The sequence below is a fragment of the Lissotriton helveticus genome, chromosome 11 (genome assembly GCF_964261635.1).
Source record: "Lissotriton helveticus chromosome 11, aLisHel1.1, whole genome shotgun sequence".
Taxonomy (NCBI): domain Eukaryota; kingdom Metazoa; phylum Chordata; class Amphibia; order Caudata; family Salamandridae; genus Lissotriton; species Lissotriton helveticus.
This window is the reverse complement of record NC_136072.1, coordinates 95387686-95413993: the sequence shown is the minus strand read 5'-3', so window position 1 is coordinate 95413993 and position 26308 is coordinate 95387686. Positions and strand designations below refer to the sequence as shown.

The 26308-nt window shown below is 43.8% G+C and overlaps 1 protein-coding gene across 1 annotated transcript in view; it reads left to right on the top strand.

Moving 5' to 3' along the window:
- Positions 1–26308, top strand: part of SPATA16 (spermatogenesis associated 16) — a 476121-nt gene that overhangs the window by 157176 nt on the left and 292637 nt on the right. The window contains exon 5 of the mRNA XM_078665447.1: positions 12157–12304. Within this exon, the coding sequence (XP_078521573.1) occupies positions 12157–12304 (148 nt within the window). The remainder of the gene's footprint in view (positions 1–12156; positions 12305–26308) is intronic.

Here is a 26308-nt window from a genome sequence, read left to right as displayed (position 1 = left end):
TGATGAAGGACCAAGGGACTCCTGTCTCTCCTGATACTTGTGTTGATGGGAGTTGCTCGGTTTCCTGCTTGGCACCAATTGTAGTGATTGATGAGGGGCAGATATACCCTGCCTCTTCCATACATTTGAAATATAGAATATACATGGACATAGAACTAAAGAATGGAGGAGATGTTGTTGACTCCATAACTTCTTGATGGATAATTTCAGGAAGACTAATATATGTAATGACGGTTAAAATAGATGAACCAAGCAGTTTTTGTGAGATTTGACTATCCAATAGAATTTCCAACTATTATTGTGCCATGAAGAAGTCTATTTGTATATGGACGAAACGTGTTGGATGGTTTTGCTGTGTATATATGAAGCAACAATAAAGAGATTTCTTACTGATTCTTGAAGTTTGTGGAAACATTTCTCAATTGTTGTAATTATTGTAAATGTGGTGCACCCTCAATCCTCATGTTTAAACGCCAAGGGACTATATTGCAAGGGAAATCCCACTTGAATTGAAAGCCCAGCCTTGAGTTAGAATATAATTTCCAGCATATATATGTATAATGGTAAAACCAGGATTAGAGGTTAAGTCTTGTGGTAGTATCTAACCACACAGTGAATTGCAGAACACTTTCTTAGGGTTTCCTTCATGGTGCTTTTTAACAGCACTCATTACCTTAATTGCACCTATTTCTAAACCCTACCAATATTTTGTATAATGAGAAAAAGGCAGACGTAGATAGGGAGACCTATTTGTTTTATGTTCCATGGGCAGTAAATGGTTACTATGCTATATCCATGGTGATACTGTTGCATATCACTGGTGTTTCAGTTCTTAGGACTGTTTCAGTCAATTGGAAGACAGAGTTATACATTTTCTAAATTTGTCTCTCCAAAGGAGCCAATAGCGAGCAGTCAAGGCTTACTGCATGAGGTGATGAAGAGATTAGGACTCAAATACAGTATGACACAATAAGCATCCATGATAAGCTCAATATCCAGAAAAGTATTTCTTTTTAAATACATGATTTAGAATAGAGGGTTATGGAATTGAACCGCAAAAGTATGCTCCATAATTCATAATACCCCCTGTTGCTCAACAACCATCTTCCAATGTGTCAGTGCATGTAATGTGTGTCCCTGCATGTAAATTGTGTGTATGCTCTCAAAGTGTCTTGTGAAATTATAAAGGATTATAGGCCACCCTAGTCGGTAGTGTAATTTGCAAAGTACCAATGAAAACTGACCAAAAGCTGCCCACAAGGCTAAAAAAATTTAATAAAACACTCTACTGTTCCTTTTTTAATATTGTTTTTAAATATATCGTATTGATGGAATTACTTTCTGTGTTATGTTAATATGATTTTTTAGAGCTCTGTATATTTACACATTGCGCATGGTGTTAATGCATTTTTATCTTTTTACGATTTTTCATTAAATAACTTTTAAATTGTGTGTATTAATAATAAAATACTGTGTCCTCCACTCCGAAATTGGTTCTGTGCCCTTCTATTATTATTTTGACAAGCATCTAATACCGCCTGGGTTGTTACTTTCACATTGTATTTTCCCTGACCTAGGGGTTGAGTTATCTAATTATTCAGGGAACCCTTGTTTTGACACACAAAAAAATAATAATAAATAAATAAATAAAACAAATTTCTACATATCACAAATCAATTAAATTCCAAACAGAGGAGTTAATACAAATCTACAAGAAATGAATGGATCCAGAAGTCTTGAAGAACACTCAGGTCATCTGAAATCAACTATGTCAACTCTTTCTTCATGTTATCTAGAATAGGACCTTGATTATTTGATTTCCACCATCCTGCTTAAATATTTTGAACTGTCCCCTTTTAACTCCATTGATACAACCGTTCCCAGCTCCTTCCTCTCAGCCTTCACAACCATGAACCTGGATCTACTGTTCAAGGGTGGTAGAAGACACAAAGCCTACACCCCTGTATTAAGAATCCACACCGAAATACTACCATTGAACAGATAGAGGAGGCATTACAAACATAATAAATGTATCTTTTCAATACTGCAAAGATACCAAAACATTAAAATAGGGCATTAGCAACCTGCGACTAAAGAAATACACAGCAAACACAGTAGAGCTGGCAAACTAAAAGCTTCTCTAATCTCCCCATCATGTGCAAAATAATAGAGATAGAGCATTATCAAGTACAAGAATTATTTTAGGCAAACAATATTCCTAATAATAAACAATAACAATGTCATATTTGGGAGGGAAACAGAAACTCCAATGTCCAATCCCTGAGAAAAAACAATCTCTTGAATCTGGTACACTGGAAATTATCTTCTGTCTGTAATTTTTGGTGACTTATGACAGTGAGGATTACACAATTCTGGAACATTGGAAAAAGTATCTGATAACCTGATTGGCTCTCCATTCCATCTTTCATTCCTCTTCAGCTAAATCCAAAGTAATAGTAAGGCATGTATATGTCTTCTACCAAAGCCTTCACCACCAGGACTCACTTATGTCACCATTAAGCTTCAACATTTACATAAGATCTCTGGTGCAAGTTATCCTATGTTACCACATACAATTTCAAAAGTATGCAGGTGATATTCAACTTCACTCCAAAGCATGATAATGACCCGGTAATACAAAACAACATAACAGTGCCTATAAAACACTGGAAAGCCTGGAGACTGGAATTCTCATCATTGAAAACTCTATAGCTGTATGACAGCAATTTAAGTGGCTTGAGTAATTGGAATTACTGCAAATCCATTGAAACTGTACACACCTTCTAATTATGAATTGACATTAATTTTCTTTTCTTAATATTAAAATACAGCAGCTACTAAAGCATCAGTCACTAGCTCATGCTCTGAGGAAATATCCTTCCTCTTCTTCATTATAATATATGCCAGAACACCTAAGAAAGAACTTCAAAAACTACAAACCATTTTTCCCCTGGCTTTGGTTAAACCCAATGAAAAAGCACATCACCTACCACTCAAAGAGCCCTATTTGTTTCTGGTAACACAAAGAATATAGTTACACATTCAGGGCCTGGTTTTGACTACGGCGATTCACAGTCATGGTACCAGACTGGCTGTCCACCTGTTGTAATACGACTTTGGCGGTTGGACCACCACAGGACCGTTGCAACCTCTGGAGATCCATGATCCTGTGGCAGTCAGAGGAAGTAATATGTTGCGGTGCCACTGTGGTACCGCCAAACATATTACAAGTTTCCTCACCGCCCTTCGTTGTGAGCCCAATATGAAAAGGGTGTCGGTGAGGAAATCAAGGGGGCCTAACAGGGCCTCCTCCTGCTACTGGGCCAGGGGGTGCATGCTGGGGGGGCACATTTGCACCCCCAGTTCCTGCATGCTATGGAATGCACAACATTGTGCATGCCATATCGTGTAGGAAAGGGCTACACTGGTCTCACGGCAGTGCATGTCTAAGGCAGACCTATGTGCCTTAGATATGCAACGCTGTAATATCACCACAGCACCAACCACCCACCTAGAAGTAAACTTGTTATCCCGCCGGCAGTCTGATTATGGATTTGGCTGTCTTCCTGCGGTTCGCTGGTGTGGCAGCCCACAGGAAGACCTCCAAACTTGTAATCAGGTCATAAGTCTTCAAAAGCATAATGGACAAAGCTTTAACAACTTATGCAAATTGAAACCATATTACTTCCCAAATGGAAACCTGAGATCAAGCTGAAGAAATACGATTAGACAATTGAGATTCACTTCTAAAACTCAAGGAGGCAAAAATATCCCATTCATTGGTGCAAAACTAAGAAACTCACTGCATTCAGACCTGAGGAGCAAGTGCAACGTGATGCCCATAAGAAAACTGACAGCTAGCCTATTGATACAGGCTTTTGCCCAGTCATCTATCAGACCACCTCCACCCTTCAATGGCAAACATGGCACGACAGGCATTCCACCCTTTCTTGGAAAGTCATAAGGTTTCTTGTTCACAGGTCTCGCTTCACTTGGCAGGATAAAAAGGGCATCAGAGATGATCCTAGATCAACTTATTAGCACTACAAAGTGATTCTCAATCACCAGCGAGCAGTATTAATAATTGAATAAAATGTACCTTGGTATTGTCTTCATGTTAGAACTCAAAGGGCCATATTATCAAGAAAGGGCGATACATCATACACATAACACCAGAACCTGGGCTTCTATGGGAATTCACAAGGGAATATTATCAAGCCTATTATCGCCGCTTTAGCGGCAGTTTCCTGCCGATAAAAGTGGCGATAATGTATCGCACTTTCTTGATAATATGGCCCAAAGTCCCTTATTAAAAGCTCGCCAGTTGTGGGGATACCATAGAGCCCGAATATCCCATTATGTCTGGTATCCCCCACAAAGCAAACTGGCAATTATAACTTTTCTTCTTCTGGTAAAGGGGAATAACAACACAGTCCCGGTGATACTTTCCACCTGCGCTGATCAGGCAGAAAGTGTCAGCATCTGAGTGATGGGGTGCAAGGTTTCCATGGAGGAGTGAGGAATTGAGGAAACTGTGGAAAGAGAGAAGAAACAAATAGAGAAAGGCAAAACAGAGGGCAGAAAAATTAGAAAGCAGAAAAACGAGCAAAAAAGGCAAAACAGAGCAGAAGAGGGCAAAATGGAGGGCAGAAAAACAAGTTAAAAGGCAAAATGGAGGGTAGAAAAACGAGCAGAAAGGCAAAAAGGGGCAGAGAGACTAGCAGAAGAGGGCAAAACTGAGGGCAAAAAATTAGCAGAAAGACAGAAAGAAGGGCGGAAAAATGAGAAGAAAGGCAAAACAGAGGGCAGAAAAATGAGCAGAAAAGGCTAAATAGAGCCAGGAATGAGCAGTAGAGGCACAAACAGAGGGCAGCAGGTAGACAGGCAGCAGTGGGTAGGGCACTGCGTACATGTTGGACAGGAGAACTGTCACAGGGGTAGCTGCCACGAGGACCTGCTCAATGGGGTCATGCTGCGGCCTCCACTAAGCAGGTCCTAAGGCGCTGGGTGACGGGAGGAGGGAAACGGCAGGAGAAGAGAAATGACAGGAAGAGGGACAAAGTGAACAGAAAAAGCAAAACAGAGAGCAGCAAAGGCAAAGGAGAGCAGAAGAGGGCAACAAAAAGGGCAGAAAACGAGCAGGAAAGGCAAAATGGGGGGCAGAAAAATGAGAAAAAGTGACAAAACAGAGCAGAAAAGGCAATACAGGGGGCAGAAAAACTTGCAGAAAAGGCAAAACGGAGGGCAGAAAAACTAGCAGAAAAGGCAAAACAGAGCAGGAGAGGCCAAAACAGAGGACAGAAAAACGAGCAGAAAATGCAAACCAGAAAAAAGAAATGAGCAGAGGAGACAAAAACAGAGGGCTGCAGCTAGACAGGCAGCAGAGAGGTAGCGTACTGCGGGCAAGCTGGACAGGAGAATTGTCTCAGGGGGAGCTGGCACGAGGGCCTGCTCCTAGCTGTGCTAGGCAGCTTTCATGCCCACAACCACTGCAGTAAGTAACAGGGCCCGGTGTCTCCTGGTCCGGCTATATCGGGTCTGAGTTTGCAGCCCTGATAATGTTGTGCTTGTGGTGTAATTCTACCCCAGTGTATCGGTCCAGGTGAAATCCCTCCACTCCTAAACAGGGCCAAAGTGGTAATGTTAGCTTCAGTCTTCCATTTTTCAAACCGTGGGGCATATTTACTAATAAAGTGACAAAGTGTGTTGTTAAGCCAAGAAGGCTAACAACACACTCCATCAATTTAGAAACGCAGGGCTGCACTATATTTACAAGAATATGGTGGAGGCCTGTGTTTCCTCCTTGGCTGGAGACAAATGTTGCTACCTAGCGCCAACGCTGGCACCCTTGCACCATAGCGCAATGGTGTCTGCGTTGCAGGGGAAGATTGTTTATGTGCAGGAAGGTGTCCCTTTCTACACATAAACAATTGTTAAATGGCGTTCTGTAACTTCTATGTGTGCTGCTTAATGCAGCACACATACAAGTTACAAAATATCATTTTTTTTAAATGATTGTTTATGTGCAGGAAGGGACACCTTCCTGCACATAAACAATCATTGGCGTTTTGCTGTTTTCATGTGTGCTGCACAATGCAGCACACATGGAAACAACAAAAATGAGGAGATATTAATGTTTTGCCGGGGTAAGAAGGAGATTTTCCCTGGTCTTAATTTTGGCACTACCCCATTTTTACGCTGCCCTTGTAAATATGGGGCAGCATCGACATCAATGGGTGTTGCGGTGGAACGGCCACCACAACACCCATTGCCCTCCCCTTTCTCGCTAAGTATAGCGTGAAAGGGTGCCTTATTTACAAGGCTGCGTTTACTGCCTTGTAAATAAGGCAAAGCCCCAATCGCCACGACAATGTCCTAAAAAGTGATGTTGTGGTGCCGATAGGGGCTTGTAAATATGCCCCTGTGCTTGGTAGCTTTGGTGGGATATCTTCCCAAGCTCTGCATGTGGCTGCTGACTGCTTAAACATCACATTGTTCTCCCTAACCTTCCAGGAAGCCATCTGAACACAGTGTAAATGCTCCTTTTCACAGGGTTATGGATTGTCAGTGCCTTTGCTGTCAAGCTTCACTGCGGCTGCCAGGAAAATAATGAATATTCAATGCAGATTGTAGATGCACATACACACATCTAAATAGATGAATAAATGAGAATATATTATATGTTTAAAGGGAGCGTTGCAATGTCGATTTAAATAAACTATACAATAGAAAATCTGAAGGCTGGACATTGATACTTCAATATTACTTTATATAACACACAGATTGGTAATGTTCTGACTATGTTTTTGTCGTAAAAGTCTAAACTGAAAAAAAAAACTTTAAATGATTTACTGCTTTCATATAAAACTGCCTGTAACACTTATTAGTAACATAGACTAACTAACAGCCTCCCAAGCCACAGCACTATTGCTCAGTGTTATGGCTGTTGTGCAGAACTCCCATGATCCTCCTTGTTTCATTTCGCCCCTGTAAACCAATATAATCTGTCTGTATTGCAATATTCCCAGCCATTCGGGAGAGTGACTGCTTCGCCTCGGCTGGTGCCATTAAAGTAATAAAAACATCAATAGGACATCAGGAGCAGTTCTTAGTAACATTCCCGCGCCCGAGATATCACGCTGCAGAGCACGACGACCTTTAAATAGAAGTTTGAGATTTTTAGCTGATTTTAAATGGACGGATTTATACATTCAATTCAGTCATCCCATTGGTGATTTTCCTATTAAGGCTGGAGTAAAGAATAGATTCACAAAAAATTCACGCTAAGGGCAAACGTAAACTTACAATCCTTTGTAAATATGGGGGCAGATTTACAAGCCCCTTGCGTCACTTTGGCGCCGTTGTTGTGTCACTTTTGTGATGCAGCGGCGGCGTAAAAATTGCAGCCTATTTGCAACGTGACGCTTCTCGGGAGATGTGTCACATTGCAAAGCCCTGCTTGACATTATACCTGCACCAGGGTAGGCATTCTCACGTAGGAAAGCCTCGTAAAAGTGATCCAGGGAAATCAACAAGATTCAAGCCACTTACGCCTGCTTGAAGCAGACGTAAGGAGTGACGCAGTGTATTGGGAATAGGCCGCAACACGCATTGCTGGAGTTGAGTCATGCTTGCGATACGACTCCAGCAATGCGTGACTTTTCCGTCAACAGATTCGTCTGAATTTCGGATGCATCTGTCAATCCTTGCGCCATGGTGCGCTGTATTGTAAATACAGTGCATCCATGGTGACGCAAGAGTTTTGCATGGTGGCGCAGGAAAGTGACGCATCTCTACAGATGCGTCACTTTCTTGTAAATCTGCCCCTTTGTCTTTTGCTAATGCATAAGAAAATTAGTAATTTGTGCATGTCTTTGATTTGAATTCTGCATACCTAATGCATGCAAAATGTGCACACCGTGCCAAAACCAGAAAATTAGGCCCTTAGCTTGGTCTGCTCTGGTGACTTAGTGGAATAATACGTCCAATAAAGGGGCCTGTGTTTGATCTCACTCAGCCTTTCATCCTTCTGAGGTCGATGAAACGACTACTGTTGGGTAACAATAAACATCTGTTATTCAGCACCAAGAAGCCTATGAGTGAACTTTATGTTATTTTCACACATGTAGACTGTGCGTGACATATTTATTATGTCATCCATGATTAATACAATTTACAAGCATGACTGCATATCTGATCGCAAGCAAGTAACCTGTGTATAGCTGAAATGTTCGCTCCTGCATACAATTAACATTGCGCCACAAACTGTATTTGGAGTGTGGCAGCAGGAAGTTAGCGCAGTTTGCCTGGCACACAGGGAGTTTACATCTTGCATGTGGAGGTCATTTATTCATTTCCCTGCCCATGACCCTTGTGCCTCTTATGTCTGTCCTGGCCAGGAAAGTTGAGTGTCGGTCGCCATGCCCCCAATAGGGTGGGGTAAAAGCAGTGCCAGCTTTAGAACTGGTGGCACCCTGTGCGACAATGTTTGTTGGTGCCCCCCCACCCCAATGACCACCTCACCACGGATTCCCTCACTACCAGCATTTGACAATTCCCCCCAAGTCTTCATAACCACTGTCTCTTATATTCATTTATTGCAGTTTAAGGTGTCAGAAAACTTTACATCACACACATTGCACAGAGACAATCATACACGTGTAAATCAGTGTATAGGAAAGGTTATATAAAACAGAGGCCTACAAGGTGTAGGAGTCATATGTCATCCAAATTGGTTTTGAGTAAAGTTAGGGGTATTCTTTATAATTAAGAATTGATTTCTACTCAAATTAACCCTTTTTGCAATATTAGGTTAAGGAAAGACTGGGCAAATAAACACATAGCTGTAATATATTCCTTGCAGTTTGCATGCAGCTCTTTGACAACAGTTAATAGCTCACTACTCTATATTAGGATTTTAACTTTTAAACTGCAGGCAACAAAATGAGATCTCTGACAAAAGCGATTACCCATTGACCTATTTATAGTGTATGCACTTTGTGATCTGAATGGGACACGTTCTTTGCAGCAGGCACATTAACCTTCTGCGCTAGGATGAGTCAAAACGTCCTCTACCAGACAAAGCTCTGGTTTCTCTCCAGGAAGAACATTAATCACCGGAGGTATCGTGACATTTTTATTGATGCTTGATAATTGCTGGGACCAGGAAATTGTCATCTGCTCCTTTTAAAACAATAAACATGGCGCCCCCCACTCCAAGTCAGCACCCGGTGCGGTGGCACGGATCGCACCGCCCTAGAGCCGGCCCTGGGTGAAAGTCACTATGACTAAACATGCCTTCTGGTCGACGGGCCCTCAAGTCTTGGGTTTTCTGAGGGTAAGCAAGCTGACCAGTGCTTAATTTGTAAAAACATTTGCGTGCCAAAGCCCTTTTCTGCAGGCCACCGCAGCCTGCCTAACCCGTGCCCTGCCAGCACTGCCAATGACAATACCAACATAACACCTAACCAGCGCACTCCTACAAGTGTGACTATTCGGGCTATTTCAGGCTACACAAACCTATAATAATGGCATGATAGACTGGTATTATTCATTTTCAATGTATATTCACTTAATAAACTCTATTGTTGTGCTCATTTAAAAAATAAAAAGACAGCGCCAACATGTGGTGTACATTCACTAGCACTGGTGCTAACAATTAAGGGGCATATTTACGTCTTCTGGCGCATCTCTGCAAATCAGCAGGGATGCGCCAGAACTGATGCGTCACGCAATTCCCTCCTTGCACCACCACAGATGTGCCGCATTTACAATGCGGCGCACCATGGTGCAAGGAAGGGCAGATGTGTGACGCATCTTGTGGCGTACGGGTGGCACATTGCTGGAGTCGCATCGCAAGCGCGACGCAACTCCTGCAATGCACAGGGGCCACCCATACATAACGTGGTGCGTCACTCCTTACGCCTGCTTCAAGCAGGCGTAAGGATTTGACGCAGCAGCGTCGTAAAACTGACTCAGTGAAATCTTGTAGATTTCACTGCGTCAGTTTTACGGGACTTTCCTATGAGGGAACGCCCACCCTGCGACAGAACGCCCACATGAAACCTGACGCAGGTTTCATGTGGCACAGGGCTTTACAACGTGACGCATATGCCTAGATGCGTCACGTTGTAAATAAGTCGCAACATGGCGCATTGTTTACGCCGCCGCTGCGTCATAAAAGTGACGCAATGTCGGTGTAAAAGTGTTGCAAGGGGCTCGTAAATCTTCCCCTAAGTGCCAGTACTGTTAACTACCAACACAAAGCATTGGCTGAAAATCCACCATCAGAAACCCTCCATTTCTCCCACCTCAAATTGTGGCGGGGGAGCCCTAAGTTTAGCGAGAGGGGGCACCTACTCTGTTTTGGCAGATGTTCTACAGCCGCAACACTCAGGGCTTTAAGTGGGATGAAAAAAATGGGGGGTCTCTCAAAGGGGCGTGGCCAATTTAATTAACGGTGTGACTTAACACATAGGCTAAAAATCTGGGATTAGCCTACCCTGCCGCCGACTTGTATTTTGCTGTTTCTGTCATTGCATCCAGATATGTGATACAAGTAACATCATACCTACCTATGAAGGAGAGCAGCGGTAGACCCCTTGACTTGTGCCCTGCTTGGTCATAGACAGTAGTGGCTGCTACCGGATGGGGGTAGTTGGGCGGGTGGAGTGGGGGGGTTAATTAACACAAAAAAAGTACTGTCCTGGCTGTCGCTTCCCCTGCGTCCTCTTCTCCTTCCTGCAGTCCAGGCGGCAGCAGGAAGCACCCAGCACACATGCTCCCCTGAGCCAATCACAACACTGTAATGCACCTTGGATCGGTGCTCAGACTAAAACAGGGAGGCTGTGCATTTTCATCACCAGGCTGTGTAGTGCATCACGTAGGAACATGCAAAGTTTTGTGCATGAACTGATTGGTCGGCCCAAGAGTGCCGGCCAAACCGTTCATTCATGTGCACTGTGGGATTGCAAACCACTCCTCCCCTGCTCTGGCCAGTCCCGTACCACACTGCACACAGGTTGCATGCAATAGGAAAAATCAAATGACAATAGCTATACCTTATTGTCATTTTATTTTTCCTTTTTTTGCAGTGGGGCAACGCTCCTCCGCCTTAGCAGAATAGCCATCACTGAAGAGACTGAAGTGGAAGTGCTGTGGAGGAGAGAGGGTAGTGGGTGCTACAGTGCTTAATTTTGGCAAACATAAGTGCCGAACCTTTGTCAGGAAGCCACTGCAGCTTATACTGGCCATTTGCTTCTGTCAGCCCCACCTATGACAGAACCAACATATCTACTGACCACAAAACCCTAAAAGTGTGACAATTGAGAATATTCCAGGGCCCCAAAGTTGTAGGAATGGCATGGAAGGCAGGTAATAGTCATTTTAAGGTACATTGAATTAATAACCAACTTTTGTTGTGCTCATCTCTATATTAGGCAAAGAGCGACACCATGTGGCAGACTCCCATAAGTGCTGGTGTTGACAATTAAGTGCCGGGGCCGAGCACAGGAAACCACTGGCTCACATTAAGCACTGGCACTTTGGATACCATGGAGGGTGTGATTGGGAGAAGAAAGCGAGGGGGAAAGGGAAAGGGAGGAGAAGTGGGGTTTTGATCCAAATCTTGGTGTGCACAGCGGTGTAACACAAAATGATGGGGCCCCCTGCAAAATGATGTGAGGGGTCCTGAGTATCCCATATTTCACAGATATTCAATAGTTTTGGTTTGAATTCATTTGGCTCCCCCTAAAGAGTTGCCCGCCCCCCTACATTCCTGGGGCAGCAGGGTCCTGCTTTACGCCCCTGGCCTGAACCACGTTTCAGTAACTCTTAACCCCTTCGACGCTCATGACGAGCTGGGCTCGTCATGAGGTAGCCTCCTCGCACGCTCATGACGAGCCCAGCTCGTCATGAATAAAGGGCTTTACAGATTCTCAGCGTGCCAGCGGAATTCCGCCCGCACGCATGCGGTTAAACACATCAAATAAAAGGATGGGTTGCAAATATATTGGGGTTTTTCACTCCTTTTTCTATAGCTTAATTTCAATGTAACTTATCATCCATAAAAAAAAATAACTATCAGTTCAGGTTGTTGATTACATGACGCACCAATACCCCCACCTTTTTTTCACCTTATGTTTCCATATCTTTCAGGCTATGATCGAAGAAGCCATCACCAGAACGGAAACTTTCTCGGTGATGTACACCCCATTTGCGATTAAATTAAGGGCAGACAAAAGTGAAAAGGTGAAAGAGGTTTTTGCAAAACAGCATCCCAGTTACGTGGAGTACGTGTACACAGGTATGGCACTTGTATCATAGATGGCATGGTCACTGTGCTATTGAGAAGGTTACTTCTAGTGAATGAGGCAAGAAACTTGGAACTCTATCATGACATGAACCTGCTACAGTAGTCTGAGCTTCACCTGTTTGCGATTCTGTCTAAACTGTTGTAAGCGGGGGACAGAGGAAGAAGGTAGATCATTGAGGGGTGCAGACTCCCTCTTTAAATGCGTTGTGCATTGTTTTGTGTATGTAAATAATGTGAACTCATTGAGGGCAACATAGTGTTGATCTTAGATAGTTAAAATTAAGGGCCTCATTTACATGTTTTTGGCGCAGGGCAGCACTGCAATTCTTCTTAAAAGAGGAACAAACTAGGAGAAATAAACATATTTCTCCTTGTTACGCCGCCACTGGGAGGGGCATAGTTTGGACGTATTCCCAGGTTTAAGTGATTTTGTACATCTGGGAATGTGTCAATTTGCATGGGCATTGCGTGGGAACGGGAAAAAACCTTTAGATCGCTGATTTTACTCCTCAATACAGTCACTACGCGGTTGTTACAACAACCACATTGTAACCACGCAGTGCCATAACTACGCATGTCATTACATCGACTTGCAGTAGATGGCGCTCTAACATAAGGAATAGTATAGTTAACTATTCCAACACCTTCCCTACTGTTATGTAGGCTGGAGTTGGGATAGTAATTTATAAATTTCGAATGTTACGGCGCCCTCTACTGCAAGTCGATGTCATGACTTGCGTAGTAATGGCATTGCATGGTTACAACGCCAACGCGGTCGTTGTAATGACCGCGTTGTGATTGTATTGCAGAGTAAAATCCGCGTTGTAAACATGCAAATTCCATAGGAACACCCACCGCAACGCCTATGACACACCTCCCTGACACATTGGGAGGCAACACAACGACTTGCGCTGCTTTGCCTTACACTATATCTACGAGGCCAGGAAAAGCCACGCACAGTGGCTTTGTGTGGCCTCGTAGATATGGGTCTGCACGCTGCACTGTCGGAGCATCAAAAGAAAAAGCGACGCTACAGGGGCATTGACCTCTTGTAAGTGAGGCCCTAAGTTTGGATAAAGACAGAAAAAGAGAACAAACAAAAGATGGTGTGGAATATTACTCCATTGAAATTTAGGCAGATGTAAGGGCACACTGCAGCTTCCTGTATAGGCAAGATGGAGCTGGTCTGCATTTTTTGTTGGTTCTATCCTCGACTAAAATGTTTTTGAAAGGAAATCTTAAGTCATGTGGGTTCAGGGATACCCTAAGATGACTTAAACCTGAAACAGTCTTGCTATGTATACAACTCATTGAATTTATACATTTATCAACCTCGAATTGGAAAATAATTACTAATAAGTTAATGGCAGTGAAACAATTAATTGCACAAAAGTGGAAGTCCGCAGACACGCCAACAGTATCAGACTGGGCGAGCAAATTGCGAACAGTATTGATGATAAGTAGCGTCTGGTGTTGTGGAAGAGTGGCGGGGTGAGGGGGAATGGGCCGGGGGACCACAAAAATAAAATGTTATATTACCTACAACCGGCAACGCAGCTCAGGTTGGAGACAGCTTCAGTGTGCATGACAGTTAGGCTGCTCATGCGCAGTGACAACTGTGCCCACTACTCGTCCTGCAGCCTGTCAACCCCCATGGCCCCACCCCCAAAGACTCAGCAGGAAATGAACAATTGTCATGGGACTTACGTGATATGGGGGCGGGGGTTGGGGGTAAATATGGAAACATCTTGTGCCCTCTGGCTGCTTACTTATGAGGAGGGTGGGCTGTCATTGTTTGTCCATAATCTCTGACAACAGTGAAATAATTGTGTCGATTTGATGGCTAGTTTTGCTAACTGATTTACCAACTAAAAACCTTTTGTCAATTAAGTGCAGGTTTAAAAAAAAGTAATTTTGAGTGTACTTGGCTATAACTCTCTGTGCCTAGTCAGCTGGGGACTTTAGAAGAGGGATATTGTCTCACTTGAAGCAAAAGGAATGCTGGAACAGGTTTATGACTACAAATACCAATAAAATAACACTGAATTAAAAAGGGAATTTTTTTCAGGTAGGCTAGCTTTTTTGATGTTTTCCTTCACTCCACATCTTTGCTAATATGAGGTTTACCCATACCATAGCCTCCCCAAAGGACGGATCAAAATGCCTAGCTTCATCTGATCTTCTATAGTTCCCCCTTCCTAGACTCTGCTGGGCGTCACAGAACTCTTCCAGGATAAGTTCTCAGACGTTTTAAATAAGCTATTCTTTTGCAAATGTAAAATAGCATTTTAAATATGCAATTCTTGTTTTCAATGCATAGAAATGTATCTGTTCAAAAATTGGCAGGCACAATCGGCCACATGCATCATTGTAGGATTTTGCATTTCCTAAATTGCGAAAATTAAGGAATCGCAATTTAGGAATTGCAAAGTCCTATGCATCAACAAATCCTAAATTTTTTTAGGATTTCTTCATTTTCGGAATTTGCGATTCCTTAATTGCGAATCGCAATTAATGAATGGCATTACATTGATTCCTATGGGCCTAGAGGCCCATAGGAATCAATGCCGTTTTCCATTTTTTTTTTTGCAATTCGCAATTTGTTGATGCATTGCAAGGGTGCAGAGGGGGGTCCAAAGGACCCCCCCCTGCACCCCTGAAATGTATTTTAAAGTGCATGTTTCACACACACATGTCCTAAGGACATGTGTGTCTGTAACATGAAAGTTTAAAAAATGCATTTTTGAGCATTTCCATAACTTTTTGCAAATTACCACGAGGTTCAACCTCGTGGTAATTTGCACCCCCTAATTGCTAATTCGCAATTTGAAAAACAATCATGCATTGCTTTTAAGGAATCGCACATTTGCGATTCCTTAAAAGCAATCGCATTTTTGGAAATCGTTAAAAATAGCAATTTTCACAAAAATGTATGATGCATCCCAAAAACTTATTTAGGAATCGCAAACGGCCGAATTTACCGATTCGCACCGTTTGCACTTCCTAAATAGGTTGATGCATGTGGCCGCAAGATCCGAGAGTGTGAATCCTCCACCAAAAATTAAGGGTACGTGGAAAATATGTTTTTGGGGCTGGCTTAAGGATGCACAGGTCTGACAGATATCTTCATATCAACTTCAGTCGGAATCATCTTTTTGTTCAGGTGTAATCTTGCATGTCATCTCTAAAAATGCTTAATTTTTTTATTTTTTTAAGCTTTCAGAGTAAATCCCTCTTTAACGATTTTCTGAAAGCTTTTTCCTTTTCTTCATTGCATTTAAACACTTTTCTTATAGAATTAATTGATCTTTGGTAAATTTTCATTATTTTTAATCTTAGGTAGTATATATATATCCTCAATGAATTGTAAACCCTATTGGGTTCTTCCTCGTTTAGGATTATTTAATTCTAAAAGACGAATGTTTAGTTGAAATTAATTAAAAGGAAAAACTCTGAGAAATTGAGGAAAGATGACCAAACTTGTGACCGTGGCCACTTGTATGTTGGTCAGTTAGGAACCACTGTCCCACAAAATCCAGTAACTGGCATACCTACAATGTTGCACCAAATGAAAAGGCAATGTTGAGTTTTAGAAAGGCAATGGCTTAAATCTTAACCCCCTCAGACCATACAGCTTGCTGTGTTCACACCAGAAACCACAAATATGCATGCACAAAGGCAAAGGAATATTAGCAAGGAATTGTGATGATTATCGCAAAGCACGCCTAGCTGTATGTTTTATCGCTGGTTTACATTGCAGAGATAAACGTTATTATCAACGTTTATCTCCAAGGCGATAATAAACCAGCTATAGCGGCGATTCTCCCGCAATAACGCGGGAATCCCAGCGATGAATTCCCATCACTAAGGAAAAGGTCGCTAATAGGCAGGTGAGGTTTCAGCCGTAGAATCCACCTCCCATAGAAAACAATGGCTAAATCAGGATTGTAGCAGGTGTTAAAATCCAGCGATAAACGTGGTTAGCGTGCGTTTTTTTATTGCTTTGCGGGCCTTGGTAATAGGCGGAAGGTGTGTTTGCGACTGCTTTCAGTCGCTTTCAAGTTGGGAACGCCTCCTTTGCATGTCATTAGCGATAAATATCGCTGACATGCAAAGCGGCGCACAAAACGGTCGCTTTCGCCATAAATCTGGCGCTAACAGTTGTTAGCGGCAGCTTGCTGATAGGCCGATAAAAATATTGCCGCTTTAGCGGCAAAAAGTGCAGCTAAAGCGGCAATACTGCCCTTCCTAATATGCCCCTTGGATCTAACAGAGGCCTTAAAAAGCTGCTGCTCCCGCTTCTGACTTCTGCTACAACATCATGTCATTCTTCTCCAACAAAATGGACTCTCTATGAGCCTAATTCACTATTACCAGAGATTACTCCCAAGTATTAAATACAAAGGCTCTGTGCACACGTCTTTTGTTGATAGTATGAATACTATACATAGTTAGAAAACCACAACACAAAAACACAGAATGAGAAATGTTGATTGAAGTATTCTTCCCGTTAAGGTTTATTCTTGGTGCCCAGCCAACACGTGTTTCGTCAGGGAGTTACCCTAGACTTCTTCAGAGCTTAACAAAAACGTTGAGAAAAGCTCTCCGCCGGTTTTACTTCCGTCCCGGCTGTAGTTAAATCCATGCAATGTTGTTAGCAAGAAACTGTATTTAAGACTGGTGAGTACCAGATAGTGGAGCGCAGTAATTATCGCTCCCCATCCAAACAGCTCAATAGCCGCCGCCATTCCTGCTCCCTTGTGTCCCAAGTATATTGTAATTGTTTTCCCACCCTCAGCAGCGATCACGTTTTACGAGATTTTGTGCCTGCCATGGAATCAGAAGTCAAGAACATCCGGACCACTGTCACCACTCTGTCCTGGGATCCTGCCAACTCCAAAAGCAAAGTCATCAGTTTTAAACTCCTGGCTTTGTTATTAATCATCAAAAACAAAATAAACAGCTCCTTAGCAAGTAGGAATATCAGACGGACCTGTAATCATGCCATCACCTCCATTTTAAAGAAATGCATATTAGAATATTGGAAGCCCATTGAAAACAATGAAGTGCCCCGGGCTTCTAAAAACCTGTAGAAACCTCGAGTTCCAACATTCCAATGTTGTTGTTCACAACTGTTGCGGTGAACAAAAGGCCTCACACAGCCCGAGAGGATTTATATCCTCTTGGGCTCCATGAGGCCTTTGTTCTACAAATTAGAACATTCTGCCCTCTAGGGACAGAATGGTCTAGGAGTCTTAGAGCTCTCTGTAGCGGGCTCTACCAGCCATTAAAGTCCCACTCCCTTGTTATCCAGCTATAGATCCTGCAACAGATTTATATTCAGCCTCACATGTCTGCTAATGTTCTTAAAACTGTGGTCTCACACACATTCACCTCCCATTTGTCGCCCAACGGACTCTGCAGCGACTTACAGTCTGGATTCAGACTGCAATGAAGCACAGAAACCACTCTCTTAAACATCAAAAATTAGTTCCTTTCTGCCTGAGACTGTGGTCACCCCTTTGTACATTTACTGCTTGATCTCCTGCCTTTGACATCATTAACCACCAGATACTTATCAACCTGTTTGCAACCTTTGCTGGTATTGGAAGCATTGCTTTGGTGTGGATCCCCTCCTTCCTGAAAACCATATGCATCAAGAATAATTGGGCACCTTTTTCTCACCAACATCCACCATGGTGTTTCCCAAGACTCTGATTTCTTTCCCATCCTATTTAATGCCTCTGTGGCCTCCTTGGCAATCGTACTTGACTCCCGTAGGATTAATGGCCAAATATACACTGATGACACACAACTCCACCCACAGCCCAAAGAAAGCCCTAGCAAGTTCCTCACATTATTCTATTGTCTCTTGCAAAAGTGATGCAAAATAACCAACTATGACTTAAAGGGGAAATGACTGGAGTTCTTCTCTTTGACTTTTCATCCTACCCTCTGTCTCTGTCCCTTGACCCAAGGATTTGCTGGCTCTCCCCTTACCCTGGTGAACCAAACATGCAACCTCTGTTTGATCTGCAATAGACATCTCTGACCTCTCCACAATTAAATGCAGTCTACAGAACCACAATCTTCCACGTTGGACAACTGAAAGGGATCACAGCATTTTTATATTGCTCACAGAAAATTGCTTCTAAACTTGTGGTGGTTATGTCCGGTCTGAAGTATTGTAACACTCTCCATGCAGGTCTGTCGATCTTATGCCTCACTGAGATCCAGAGAGTACAAACTAATGCTCCTTGACGTGTGTACAGCCCTAAACGTGGTGACCATTTTACTTCTGCTCATTATTGACTCCAATGGTGGTACTCAGCCTGTTCTTATCGAAGCAGGGACAAGACCGATTTGCATATGGCTAGGTCCAGACTGAGATACCATGGTGGTAAAAGAATGATGCGACCACAAGTGAATTCAAGTATTTAGAAAGCGGATTCCAGTATTTAGATTTATTACAAGAATTTCTCCCATCACCTATTGTGTGTTTGATGTACCATAAAATATTGTCTATGTTGCGACCACCCAATTAACAGGGGTCCCTTTGTGGCTTGCCCCACATTCTCCTGGGGGTCAGTGTGAGAAGTTGGCCTGGTATATGATGCTCACTAGTTCTAGTGATCACCTTGTACCATGCCAAGCAACCCTTATGAGGATTGGTTGTAAGTCAACCTTATAGACCAGCTATCCTAGTAGCATGGACAAAGCAGTCTTAGGCTAAACTCTGTAAAGGCATGTGAAGCAAGCTGTTTTACCATACACAATCCCCTTGAATACCAAATGAAAGGACACCACACAGATATATATTGAAAATATATATATATATATATTTATTTACTGCAAATATCCCCTATACTCTTTATGAGCACAGAAGCAAATGCGTTAAAACAAAGCACAGTTTAAATATACAAAAGTTGCACAATATGGATGAGCCCTAGGGGCCACCTAAACCATATACTAAAATAGTGGTATAAGAACCACCAATCGGAAAGGAAGTAGGCCTAGGGCCTGGGAAATCGCTGGAGCTGTTCGGGACTAACAGTGAAGAAGTTGGGAAAGGCCCGCGGGACTCGGGTGCAGCGCTTAAAGCACACGCATGCACCAATGCAATGTCAATGGTGCGTAAAAGTTATAAAGTTACTGTTTAAGGAACCTTCCGACTGACCTAGAAGGACAAAACTTTAGACCTAGACACAAGAGGTGTGTACCAGTGTAGGAACACCGGCGTTGATGAGTTACCTCACCCACAGGAAGCGGGTGAACAGGTGCAAAGTAGTGTCGGGTTTCGTCACGCAGGTCGATGGTGCCTGAAGATGAAGATGCTGCAGGCGGGTCGTCGAGGAGAGTTCCGGTGGATCTGAAGATGTGAAGACCTGAAAGCAGATTGGACAATGTTCAAAGTCACTAGCCAGTGACTACAGTGGAACCAGGATGGAACCAGGCGATGTTGGGTGCAAACAGATGAAGAGGTGTAGCTAGTCTCCGCAGCCACGTGGACACGAAGAGGTCGAGGACATCCAGGAGTCGGTCACAAGATGTCCCACAAATGTTCTAGTTGATGGCGGTGTCGGCAACTTGATTGGAACGAACAGCCTTGGCTAATGCAAGCCACACAGGAAGTAAAGAAAGCTTGTTACTCGAACCAGCAAGGTCAGAGTGGGTGCTCCTTTTCAGGGGAGAGAGGGCTAGTCTGGAGCAACCAGACCAGCAGTGTTGTTTGTAGGTTTCGTCACCAAGATGGCCGCTAGCCACGTGGCAAGTGGCCGGGATGGCGCGTTGAGTGGCAAAGTGCAAAAGGGCCCCACGCAGATCGTGGAGATGCTGGGGGGCTGATCTTCAGTGCAAATGCTGCTCGGTAGTGGGACTTTTCAAACCCCAAAGCACAGCATTGAGGAAGCCTCGGGTGCTGCGCAGTCAGCTTCTCGGGGGTCTTTCAAGATGGCCGGTCCCACGTCTCTCGATGCCTCCACGGGTCTCTTCTTTTCAGGGACTGTGGATCGGGCTGTAAGATGTCTGGGAATCTAGGTCTTGTTGGGCTCTGGGCTCGGGCTCCGGCGGGAGGCAGCGGCAAAGCAGACGTCGAGTTGCTGGTTGGTGCCTGTATTCACAGGGTGGTCACTCCTTGGCCACAAGGGAGATTCTCTTCAGTCTTCTGTGCAGCAGAATGTCGAAGTCCAGTTTTCTTCTTAGTTTCAAGTCAAGTTCAGGATGATCTGAAGGCTTGGGACACAGCTCCTACTCTTATTCCAAATCTGGGGGCCAGATTATCTGCTAGGTCCCTCCTCTGGGTGGGACCAGGAAGGGGGGTGGTTACACCCCCTTTCCTTTGTCCATCTCCGCGCCAGGACTGGGGCTGGGAAGCCCCAGCACCAGTTTGGACTGGCTTATGCACAGGGACACTTTGTGTGCCCCAGGCATGTCTCATTCTATTCAGCCCTGTCCTACCCAATACACAAAATCCTGTCTGGGGTGGTGCTAGCACCTTCCAAGGCAGGAAACCCTTTGTCCAAGCCTCCCTCTCTGGAAGGACTCCCAGCAGCAGGAGGTCAGACTTGTGCCTGTGGTGGCAGCATCCATTTTGTGAGGCTGAGGCTCATGTTTAACTTTACCCGGGTTTCAGGTTATGTACATGTCGTGTCCCTCTAGAAGGGTGGAATGCTACCCCCGTCGCCAGAACTGGCGAGGGGGTAGTATTCCAATTCGTATGACACCTTACTCGACATGTTTTGATAAAGCCAAACCAAAGATAGCATTTAACCGCGAGGTTCATAATGCACTTAAGAGTATATGGTATGGCAGTATCATGGAACAGCTAAAGGACAAGGTTCCGAAATCTGCAGACAGGCTCAGCTCATGCTATAGCACCATCTCACATATTTCCAAGCACTCTGCCTCCAGGATTGATGAGGCCTTGCATAGGAGTGGCTGATAGGAACATATGTGTCCATTTTAAGGTAGATATAGACATACTATACCTAAGTAAGGGGTGATTACACCGACTTACCCTAGCTGAGTGATCAGCCAGTTGTGTCAAATATGGAGGCCAGGCCAGGGGTGGAATAATACATGCTGCAGCCCCTGGTAGGCCTTGGAAGCACCTATGCCCTGTGTACCTAGGGTACACTGTTACAGGGGCCAATAAGGTGAACCAGTTCCAATTGTGTATGTACTTAAGGTACATGGAGTCCATTTTAAGGAGAGAGCAATTAGCCTGGGGCCCTGAATAGCAGGATCCCAGGCCAACTAAGTCAAAAACCAGCTAAACACTTGGCAAAAAGTTTGGGGGTAACCATAGTCAGATATCCACCTTCCTACAGTCAGATACTCCCACAGTACACCAAATTTTAAAAACAGAGCATTCTGATTGTCCAAGAGGGCTTTTTCCCATCGTCCCCATTGGCCCCTTGGTACTGAGCTATCTGATTGGTTGGCCGCAGCATCAACAGGAATGCTGCAGTCCCCATTTTAAGACTTATGTACTCTTCCCTGTTGTCCTGAGTTTTGAAAAACAATAATGTATAAGTTGACAGGGTAGGGGTACCCTGACCTCTTGACCGTTGTGGGAGGGGGCATTAGAAGCACCCCCTCTGTGGGCCAGATCATAAAACAAATAATTTTACTTTGCTGGCCCCTCAGTACACCCTCTGGACCCAGCGAGGCCATCCCCGGGCCACAAGACTGTGGAAGTGTTAAAAAGTGAAGCTTGCACCATCCCACGGTACCTACCTTGGAGGGCTGCTTGTGGCAGTAACAAAAAATATGAAACAAAAATTTAAAATGTGTGGTATCCACCACACATTTAAAATTTTTGTTTCATATTTTTTGTTGGCGCTGCTTGACTGGGGAGGTTAGCAGAAACCCACCCACAGGAGATTTAGCAAATGACCTGGCAGCGGGCTAGGCCATGCAACCAAGACCCTGCTGCTCACACCTGCGGTCCGTGTGTGGTGGGGATCGGCTTCCCAAGGGAGTTGGGCCATGCTCTGTGGTCAACACCTTGCCACGCACGGCCAAAGGAATGTGCAGCTTGGGGTTTGCTGCCCATGAGGGAATAGGCACCAGTGACGACTGCTGCCATATAAAGTGGGGGGGGGGGAATAATATAAATGAAATAAAAAAGACGTACCTAACTCTGCTGGCCGTTTTGATGCTCTTCTGCCGCTGCCTCGGTGTTCCTTTGCCATGCATGTTTTTTCCTTCCGGAATCTACAAGGTTTTCAGAAGAAGATTCTTTGTGCTTCTTGTGTTTCTTGAGTCACCTGAAATTGTCAGTTTCTGAACGAGGTAGCCAGGTGAGCTGTGGTGTATAGACCTTTGAGTCATGCACGCAATTTTCAGATGTATTCTGGCCTCAAAAGGCAGCAAGTTTAAGGATTTTAGGTCAGGTGAAATATGCGAGTGTTTTTTTGATCCAGTGATAAGTCTCGCTGCAGCGTTCATAGAGGCTCTCAGAGGCGCAGTTGTAGAAAGAGGGAGTCCGCAGAGGGCGACGCTACCGTAGTCTAAGCGCGGCATGACTAGGGCTTGTAGTGCAGTTTGGAGGTCCTTGGCTGGGAGAAAAGGTTTAAGTTTCCTCAAAGTATTGATTTGGAAGTTAGCTCCCTTAGTTGCCTTGCTGATATGCTGTTGCATGTTGAGATTTGCGTCAAGTGTTATGCCTAAAGATTTTGCTGAGTCCACGATGGTCGGTTGGATATTGAGTGCAGTTAGGTGCTTAAGCCAGGTTTGAGTGGTGGAGCTTTTCGCGGGAGGTGAGATCAGGAGGAACTCAGTTTTCAGTGCATTGAGTTTGAGGTGATTATTGGCAAGCCATGATTGGGTGTTTCTGAGCGTTGAGTTTAGCAGTTTGATGTCTTTGGGGGATTGTAATTTCAAATATAGTTGGGTGTCGTCAGCGTACATGTGAAAGTGTACATTAGATGCTTGTAACAAGGTGGTGAGAGGTTCCATGACCAGGTTGAACAATGTTGGCGATAGGGAAGATCCTTGAGGGACGCCTAATGTTACAGGCACTGGTGAAGACATCAGGTTGTTGCTCTTGAATTTCTGAGACCTGTTATGCAGAAAGGAGGTGAACCATTTGAGAACAGTCCCAGATAGACCCATTCTGTTGTTTAATAGCTCCAGTAAGTTCTCGTGTTTGACAGTGTCAAATGCTGAGGAGAGATCAAGAAGGATGAGGAGGCAGGAATCGTTCTGATCTAGGATTTGAAGGGCGTCATCAATTATGTGTGTCATAGCAGTTTCAGTACTGTGTCCTGCTCGGAAGCCTGATTGGTGAGGGTTGAAGAGGTCAAACCGATCAATGTGTTTCGTTAATTGGAGTTGGACGCATTTTTCCAACAGTTTGGCAAGGGTGGGAATGTTGGTAATAGGACGATAATTGTTTAGGTCAGTAGGGTCAGCTGTTGGTTTCTTGAGTATAGGTGTGACTTGTCCAACTTTGAGGGAGTCGAGGATGCGTCCTTGTTGAAGTGAACTGTTGATAATTTTGGTCCAGAGTGGTAGAAGTAGTGGGATGAAGTCTTTTACAGCGTTAGCAGGAGGTCCATGATAATCTTGTATCACAATATTCATAGCCTCAATATCCAGGACTACAATCGATGTTTGATCATGTATCAAACAATCATTTGGGCAGTACCATTCGACATTTCTCCTTTAAACGTCAAATGTCAATGTTTTATCAGGAAACTGGGAAACAAATGTCTCAGGTGCAGAACAACAATTCATACAGGCAATTTTGGGGCCTCAGCTGGTGTCCTGCTCCAGTGCAGAGTTTCTACAATGGCTTCACTTCAGGAAACAATGAGTCATTGCAACGCACTACCTTTACAATGCAGTCATTACGACGCGACGGCATTTACATTGCATGCCATTACAACGCAGGCATTACAACGCATGTCACTACAACACATGCCATTACAACGCATTATAAGGTAAGTAATGGAGGTTTTTTTGTTTTAGGGTGGGTATGCGTTTGGGGGTACATGGGAATAGTAATTTGTACCCCTACACTATCCAACACTTACCCTACTGTTGCGCTCACTGGAATGGGAATAGTAATTTTTACCCCTACACTATCCAACACTTACCTTACTGTTGCACCCTCTGGAGTGGGAATAGTAATTTTACCTCCACACTATACTCCCCTAACTTACCCCACTGTTACCCTAAAAGGATTATGCGTTGTAATGGTATCCGTTGTAATGGCATGCATTGTAAAATCATGCGTTGTAAAGGTAGCTGCGATGTAAAAACTGCGTTGTAAAGGCATGCGTTGTAATTGTTTGCGTTGTATTGTCACATATTCTCCACTTCATATGGTATTCATTGTAGTTTCCAGGCCACCTTTTGAAAAAATGGCAGTACATTAAATACACTTTCTTATCATTGTTTATGCTCCTTTGTTACTTTGACATCATAAAACGTGCTAATCTTTGTAATGCTTGAGCCATATCAAGTTCTCACTCTTGTACACATGCTATTACTGTTTCTTAAAGAGCTCTACATTTTTTTAGCTGCTGAATATATTTTTTCTAAAAAAAAAAAATGCATGTTGGTACTTGGGTGCTCCTGCCACAGCGGGGAAAGCTCAGCTCACTCGCTGCCTAAGACCTAGCCATGTCAGCATGGCCCCAGAGCACACAATATCCGTCACATGATTAACACTTTATAATCTAGAAATGAGCCCCAGTGAAGGCATCCTAAGCAAAAAACGATCTGGAGCCCCAGCTAATTACAAACGAAGCCCGAAGTGACACTGGCCAGCGCAACATTTATTTTATAATCAATACCTACTTCAAAAGCATTTATCACATTGTAAATACTGGTCTTTCTTTTCAAGCTTGTAAATTGTGTATCGAAAAAAAATTAAATTGGGGAAATGTTCTGCATGTTTCATTTTGCACTTCCACTTCCCTTAAAGGCCCTTGTCATTCTTACATGCTGCAAGGCTTGTGTTCCTGGCCAGCAGTCAGGTGACCGTAGGAACATTATCAAACACCTCTGACCCTTGTAACAGCACACTAGAAGAGTTCGTCTTTTTCCCACTATGATAGTTTATGACAAAACACATAGAAATGGTATACCTAAAGGCTCTTTTTTCCGATACAATGAAAAACTTGCAATGGTATGGAAAATAAAAAAGCCTTAGCAAAGCAAATAGGTCTGGCTTGTGAAGAACAATGGGAAAGCGTCAAAGTGAAAAACAGCTCGTATTAACGTTTTTGTTTTTCTCTGCGTTTTATTTTAGGAGCACATCAGCGTGCACTTGTACTAGGAAATAAAACAGTTAAACACGCATAAAGGGTAGTTGCATATTTTGCGAATATTTGCTTTAATGGATTTCTTCACGCGTTAGTACAGTGCTGCCAAAGGTACCCTAAATAGATTAGTGCAAATTCTTGGCCGTGCAATTAATTGGTTGTAATGGGAAAGAAAGTGATGCCTTGACTGCAAATGCAAAGTTGAAGCTAGTGCAAGAAGCTTATGGTAGCTTTAGAAAAAAGGCCCTATTTTGCGCATTGAGTCAGTCAATTCACCACAATGCTAAGGGTAGCAGAAGTGGTTCAAAAGGGGGTGGTGATGGACGGAGCATCTGAACCAATCAAACACTCACACCCAGTCAAAAGATCTGGGTTTAATCCATCACCGTTCTTTAGCCCACTTTGCCACCCCAGTTCAGACATGGCCATATGCAAATCAGTCTGACCCTGTGCCTCATGGGAACAGTCCAGCCCGAACTGCCAAGCCATGCCTTTCCTGGACCGGAAACAAGCTTCCGAGGACCAGTTTCTGGCATTACAGCCGTCTTCAGCCCAGCTTCCTTGAATCCAGTGGCAAAGTGAGCAAGGGATTCACGTCCGAGCATACCCTGCCACACTTATGGGGGCCAAAGCGGTTCAAAAGGGGTTAGCAGAAGTGGCATCACACACCCTGCAACCTTCACATGTTTACTCAAATGCATGCTTACATATACACACA